This window comes from Trichechus manatus, unplaced genomic scaffold (assembly GCF_000243295.1).
Source record: "Trichechus manatus latirostris isolate Lorelei unplaced genomic scaffold, TriManLat1.0 scaffold00049, whole genome shotgun sequence".
Lineage (NCBI taxonomy): Eukaryota > Metazoa > Chordata > Mammalia > Sirenia > Trichechidae > Trichechus > Trichechus manatus.
In genome coordinates, this window is record NW_004443985.1 from 1689702 (window position 1) to 1696898 (window position 7197).

At 58.4% G+C, this 7197-nt stretch overlaps 1 protein-coding gene across 2 annotated transcripts in view; it reads right to left on the bottom strand.

Moving 5' to 3' along the window:
• ACVR2B (activin A receptor type 2B) overlaps positions 1–6442 on the bottom strand; it is a 9223-nt gene extending 2781 nt beyond the window's left edge. The window contains exons 1-8 of one of the 2 annotated variants that reach the window (XM_012555835.2): positions 6235–6442; positions 5835–5944; positions 5300–5677; positions 4543–4686; positions 3440–3588; positions 1658–1772; positions 637–775; positions 420–550 (exon numbers count right to left, since the gene is read on the bottom strand). In XM_012555835.2, the coding sequence (XP_012411289.1) occupies positions 420–550; positions 637–775; positions 1658–1772; positions 3440–3588; positions 4543–4686; positions 5300–5338 (717 nt within the window). In that variant the 5' untranslated portion in view covers positions 5339–5677; positions 5835–5944; positions 6235–6442. Of the gene's footprint in view, positions 1–419; positions 551–636; positions 776–1657; positions 1773–3439; positions 3589–4542; positions 4687–5299; positions 5678–5834; positions 5945–6234 lie in introns of those variants that run through there. The other variant, XM_012555837.2, reaches the window with a different exon arrangement.
• Between the last annotated feature and the right edge of the window lie 755 nt (positions 6443–7197).

The following is a 7197-nucleotide window of genomic DNA, read 5'->3' on the forward strand; positions in this document are numbered from 1 at the left end:
TGACCCCACGTTAAGCACATACCTGACAGTGTCCTGCCGAGAGTTTCACGACGACAACTCATTAAATCTATTACAGTACTCCATGACCAAACAGCTCAAAGAAATAAAGCAACTTGCCCCAAGTCATCCAGCTACTGAGCAGCAGATCCAGGACTCAGACCCAGGTGTGTCAGGCCCAGATGTATTTATCGCAGGTGGCACAGGTGAGCCTCACAGGTGGACAACCCGAGCCCTGGTGGAGCTGATGATCAGACTCCGTCACTCTTGGGGCACACCCAGAGCCGTCCCTGCAGAGGATGGACCCTGCCCAGACACTGCCCTGGGTGGACGGCTACCACGCTGCCGGTTCCTGCCCCACATGGAGGGGCCCCCTCTCTGGTTCCTGCAGGGGCACCCACCACCCAGGCCCTGGGCCTCACCGGGTGCTTCAGCCAGTGATCCTTAATGGCGGGACGCATCTTCTTGTGCACGACTACCTCCTGCAGCTCCTCCAGTGACGGGTGCTGGCCGATCTCTTCCTCAAAGGGCAGCATGTACTCATCCACGGGCCCTGGGATGAGACAGGCCCTCAGGGTCACCTGGCGGCCCCTGTGCCCCAGCCCCCACCCAGGACGCTCGGGCTCCTGTCCTGCTCACCATCCGCAGCCTTGCAGCGAGACACGAGCTCCCACAGCACCAGCCCCATGGCGTACATGTCAATGCGCAGGAAGGCGTCTCTCTGGAAGTTGATGGCTCCCTCTAGCACCTCGGGGGCCATGTACCGTCGCGTGCCCACCTACAAGGACAGGGCAGGGTCTACAGTCACAAATGCACACAGTCGGGGCACCAGGCAAGGGGTGAGTCAGTGGAGTCAGCCCAAGACACCAACGACAGCAATCCTTGATCAGCCACCATCACGGGAGGGCCAAGGAGCCCTGGTGGCGCAATGGTTAAGTACCTGGCTGCTAACCAAAAGGTCACTGGTTCGAACCCACCCAGTGGCTCTAAGGGAGAAAGACCTGGCAGCCTACTTCCGTAAAGATTACAGCCAAGAAAACCCTATGGGGCAGTAACACGTGGAGTCGCTATGAGTCAGAATCCACCCACCTAACAATAACAAGAGGACCACGACTCGATAATAATTTTAAAATACCACACACTGGAGACAGCACTAATCTAAAATGGAACCGCTATCCAATTACTGCATCAATATCACCAGGAGCTACCCAGACTTTTACTGAGATGAAGTCCAAAACACAAAAGGGAGAGGGGAAGGTACTTAAAAACATCAACAGCGATTGTTTTCCGATGATTTGCTTACGTTCAGTTTTGAGTAACTTTTTCTAGGTTGTTAATTTGGATTCTTTGTACATTTTCCTCCTGTTTTATCTTGCTTAATAATTAAAACTGAAACAAAGAGGGAGAGAGAGACAGGCTACAAGGACAAGTGGTCAAAGCCCCAACGGGGAATCTGCTGCGTCTCAGCTGACTAGCTGAGGAAGCTACGCACACTGCAGGCCTTGGTGCCCCTGGTAAAACCAAGACACTGTTCTCTGAGAAACTCTGAGCTCAATGATCCTGCCCCTAGGTGTCCCCCAGCCGAGCACAAGAGCACAGAGGTCCATCCCTGCCGAGGTCCATCCCTCTGCCAGCCCCCCATGCCCCTGAGGCTCATTACCTGCCCATGGGTGTCCCCTGGAGGTTTCCCTGGCTCAAACCGGACGGCCAAGCCGAAGTCAGCCAGCACGGCGGTGAGGTCACTCTTCAGTAAGACGTTCTTGCTTTTAAAGTCCCTGTGGGGACAGGTGGGCGAGCTCAGCTGCACATCGCAGGACCCCTGCCCTGCTCCTGGCTTCCCACCCTGACTCCCAGATACGAGAGTCTGTGCCCTACAGCTCCCAGAGACCCCAGACCAGGCCATCCCACCCGATCTGAGGAGCAGGGTCCACACGGGGGTGAGGCAGGCAGCTCCAGGAACCTACGCCAGCCGCCAGAGCCCCCAGCTGCGCTTCCGACGGCACAGCAAGGAGCTGGGCAGGCCCCTTCCCAGTCCCAGCAATATCCAAAGGCAGCCTCTGCAGTCCCAGAAGCATTGGGGCAAGCACACTGGAGTTTTCTGGGGAAAATTTTACAGTATCTGGGATGTGAGTGAGAACAGAGATTTAAATTTAACTTGCCGTTTCTGGGCAGGCCCTGAGAAGCTCAAGCCCGCCACGAAGGCAGGGGTGGAACAGGGTGCTGGCACATGCGCTCGGCTGCACCGCTCACTAACAGAGCCGCGTCTGGTCCTCGGGTTCCCCAGGGCCTGTCTCAGCCTGACTGTGAGGATTAAGCTGAGGCATACATGCAAACACTTAGGGCCACACCTGCCACGCTTAGCACGCACTGCTGCTAGGCTGAACCCCACAGACGGGCTGGCATTTGGCTGTTTGTGACCTATGAAAACAGCCACTTCATACAGCCAAGCTTCTAGGTCGTTGTTAGCATTACCATCTGGGGCCCTTCGGCTCTGAGCTCTGGAATCTGAGACTCATTCCTCTCCCTCACAGCCACAGCATCAAACTATACTATGTAACCTGGGGTGAGCCACTCGACTTCTCCGCATTTCCTTCCTCTGTATGCAGGTGCTGAGAAAAGCAGTACCTATCTCAGGATGGTAACGAGGGCTAAAGTAGCCGGAATTTGTCAAGTGTTTGGAGCAGCGTCTGCCATTCAGTACACACTATGACAGTAAGTGGATCCCTGGTAGCGCGGTGGTTAACAGCTTGGCTGCTCACCAAAAGGTCAGCCGTTTGAATCCACCAGCCACTCCTTAGAAACCCTGTGGGGCGGTTCTACTCCGTCCTTTAGGGTCGCCATGAGTCGGACTCAACTCAACGGCAACGGGTTTGGTGTTTTTGGTTTTTTTTTTAAATCACGTTAAAAGTTGAGACAGTGGTTCTCAAAGTGTGATCCAAGGACCTGGGGGGAAGGTTTCCCTCCCAAGACTGTTTCAGGGGATCTGCAAGGTCAAAATGATTTTCGTAATAGGATGCTATCTGTCTTTTCTAAGCTCATTTTCTCAGGAGTATCCAGACAATTATCCAGAGGCTATACAATGTACGATGTCATCGCTCTGACGATTAACAGAACACGTGTGTTCTAACACAGCAACTGTCAATAAAGTCCACATACACAAAAGTTCTGTTTGAGAGAGCAAACGGATCTTAACAAAAAGTTTGGGAATGGCTGAGCCAACTCACAACCAAGGACCAGGGCCGGCAGGTCCTCACAGGACCACTAGAGGGCACCCCACCCCAGGACACAGGTGGAAGGCAGGAGAAAGCCCACGTTGCGTGTCCGCTCGCCCTGACACGCCGCAAACAGGCTAAGCATTTAAGCTAAGACCCCTGAGCCCGGCCCTCCAACTCTCTTGCAGCTCCAGGCCCAGGGCAGGGAGAGCACCTGCTGAGCTGGGTACCTGTGGGCGATAGACGGCTTGTGGCCCTCTCCACGGCACCAGGGCACGTCCTCATGCAGGTACGAGAGGCCGCGTGACATGGTTTCTGCCACGTGACACAGTTCGTTCCACGTGATGATGTTCCCCTTGAGGTAATCCGTGAGGGAGCCCTAGGAAGCAGTGCAGAGCACGGGCAGACTCAGCTGCAGAGCAGGACACAGCCAGCCCAGGGGGGACGGCTCAGAGACCAGCGGCTGGGCACCTCTCCTGGGAGGCTGTAGCTGACGCAGAAGGCAGATGAGGCCACAAGGGGATGGAGGTCAGAGGGCAGGAGTCAGGGAGCAGCAGTCACCTGATCATGAAGGTCACCACGGGTCACCACTCTTAAAAGAGCTTATCCCAGGGTTACTGATTCCTGTCATAGACAGCCAAGTCCACGCCCATGGCAAGGGTCACCTCATCATGGACACTACCACGGGGTCAGAGATCACCCCATCATGGACACTACCACGGGGTCAGAGGTCACCTCATCATGGACACTACCACGGGGTCAGAGGTCACCTCATCATGGAGACTACCGCGGGGTCAGAGGTCACCTCATCATGGACACTACCACGGGGTCAGAGGTCACCTCATCATGGAGACTACCGCGGGGTCAGAGGTCACCTCATCATGGACACTACCGCGGGGTCAGAGGTCACCTCATCATGGACACTACCGCGGGGTCAGAGGTCAACATAATGTGGATGCTGCCACGGGGTCAGAGGTCACCTTATCGTGGACACTGCCACAGGGTACGCAGTCACCTCATCATGAACACTGCCACGGTCAGAGGTCACCATATTGTGGACACTGCCAGGGGGTCAGGGGTCACCTTACTGTGGACACTGCCACGGGGTCAGAGGTCACCTTATCATGAACACTGTCATGGGGGTCAGAGGTCACCTCATCATGGACACTGCTACAGGGTCAGAGATCACCTCAACATGGACACTGTCATGGGGTCAGAGGTCACCTCATCATGAACATTGCCAGGGTCAGAGGTCACCTTACTGAGGAAGGCCCCCATGAGGACTAGGTCAGCTCACCTTCCCACGGGGCGTGGCTCACCGGGTGTGGCTCACCTTGTCGTGAAAGGCCGTGATGAGCCAGAGCTCCACCTCGAGGTTGGAGCCGCGCTTCTCAGCGGCAATGAACTGCAGCAGGTTCTCGTGCTTCATGCCTGGCGTGCTGAAGATCTCCCGCTCACTCTGCCAGGACTGCTTGTCCTGCGGCGGGATGCAGCTCAGCCCCACTGCAGCCACGTCACCCTGCAGCACAAAAGCCACTCCCACCCCACACCCCAGCCCCTGGCCTCGCAGCCTCAGGACGGGTAACGGGGCAGGCAGAAGACCCGGACTGAGTGGGCCCTGGAGCATCAGGCCAATACGATCCCAAGATCACACAGGGCCAGCCCCTCAATTTACAACCTGGGCCACTGAGGCCCAGAGAGGGGAGGCAGAGGCCCGATGTCGCCCAACAAACGAGAGGCAAAGCGAGCCTGCCAAGTGTCCTGGACAATCACTTGGGGTGGCCTGGTATCCAGGTCCTCTGAGCAGAACCTGACATCAAAAGGAAAAACAAACCCGAAAACCCGAGCGGATCAATGTTTTGAAAACAGGTTTTGCAAAACCTACTCCAGGCTCCAGGAAATTCACTTTCTGTGTGAAACCTGTGTATCAGCCGAGAGTAGGGTGAGTAACCCCCTCAACGGGCGGTGGGGTGGCCCACTTTACCCTCACTCCACCATGTACACGAGGCCTGGACTGTCCTGGAGTGGGGAAGGCTCCGGAGCTCAGGTCGCAGTGGGGGTGGCGGTCCGGGAGGCCCTCAAGCACCCACCTGGAGCGGGAAGATCTTGACAGCCACAAAGTCGTTCATGAGCTGTGCCTTCCAGACACAGCCGAAGCGCCCCCGTGCCTTGATCTCCAGCAGCTGCAGCGGCTTCAGGCCCACCAGAGGGGATGGGGGAGGAGGCCCAGGGTCCTGGGAGAGACCAAGGGCCTCCTAGGGTCTGGCCTGGCCTCCCACCTCCAGCCTGCCCCACCCCAGGGCAGCCCCATCTCACCTCGTGGATATCCACGTGGCCGTAGGGGGGCTTGCGATGGCGGTACATCCAGAAGGCCAGCAGGACGATGAGGGAGAGGCCCCCGATGGGCAGCAGCGAGTAGGCCAGGACCGTGAGCAGGGTGGGGGCTGTCGGGGGTGGCTCGTACGTGACTGGGGACACAGGGAGCCCCGCGTCACACAGCCCGCCCACCCCCACACCTCCAGGGCCAAACCAGGGGCCCTATGACCACTCCCCACCCGACTCGGAGCCGAGAGCTCCTAGGCCAACAAGAGGCCCCGATCAGGCCCCCCTCCGCTGGCCCCTCACCTTCTGGGCCCCCAGGCTCCGGCAAATGGGTGAAACGCTCGTTACAGAAGTTACCCTCGCAGCAGCAGAAGTACACCTGGGGGTTCTCCTCGGTGGCCACGCACTCCTGCCTGGGGGCACACATTTCCACACCACCCTCAGCCAACGGATGCAAGACTGGGGCTGCCAGCCAAACCGCCACCCCCAGACGGAGAGCCTCCTGGGGAGCATCAGGGCCAGTGAGAAGCCACCTCCCCTGAGGTGAGCCAGGCAGGAGAGGGACACTGCTCCTTAGGGCTGGGATACGGCGGACACGGTGCCGGCTGTCCCAGGCGTCTAGAGCGCCCTCCTCCGCCTCCCCTCCCACCCCGAATGCCAGGCTGGGTTTCCCAGACGTCCCAAGGCCCCCGAGCCAGCACACCTGTCATAGCAGTTGAAGTCGTCCAGCCAGCAGCCCTTCTTGACGAGCTCGATGGTACCGGAGCTGTTGCGCCAGGAGGCGTAGCAGTGCAGCCGCTTGTCCTGCTCACCCTCACAGCGCTCCAGGCCACTCTGGTTGGTGCGCTCCAGCTCCCAGTTGGCGTTGTAGTAGATGCACTCCCGCGTCTCGGCCTCCCCACGCCCGGAGCCTGTGCCCCGGAGACAAGACAGTCGCCTAAGCCCCTGGGGCCACTGTCACCCCCGGCCAGCCTGAGAGAGGCTGAGTGGTGGGTGTGTGTCACTAAGCCTCTGCACCACCCATCCATTCCACACCTCTTGGCTTACTGTGTCCCAGCCCCGTCTCATCTTCCCACTGTGACTGCCTCCAGGCCCAAGCAAGAGGAAGGAGGTGGTAAGCCTGACTCCACAGAAGGACGGACACACAGCCACCCAGACCGACCGCCACATGAACGGAAAGGGGAGCCAAGGATCCCTGGGTGGGCTGTGGGCGGCTTCCCCGCAGCAGCAGGAACTCACAGAGGGACCCTCAAAACTCAGTGCACGACAGAATCACTGTGTTATGTGCATGGGGAGGTGGATTTCTGTTAAAAACACATACTCCTGGGTCCAGTCCAGACGCACCCAACGGGACAACAGCCTGCATTTTTAACCACTCCACCTGTCTCAGATGAGTCTGCTGCAGACCCCAGACAACATGTGTGGAGAGGCTACCTTTCTGCTGCTCCTGCCTCTAACTGACCCAGGCTCCCCACAGCCCTCAGGGAGACACTCCTGGTGTGTTCCCCACAGCACCCCCAGACAGACACTCCTGGTGTGTTCCCCACAGCCCCCCAAGGAGACACTGCTGGTGCGTTCCCCACAGCCCCCCCAGACAGACACTCCTGGTGCGTACCCCACAGCCCCCCAGAGAGACACTGCCGGTGTGTTCCCCACAGCCCCCCAG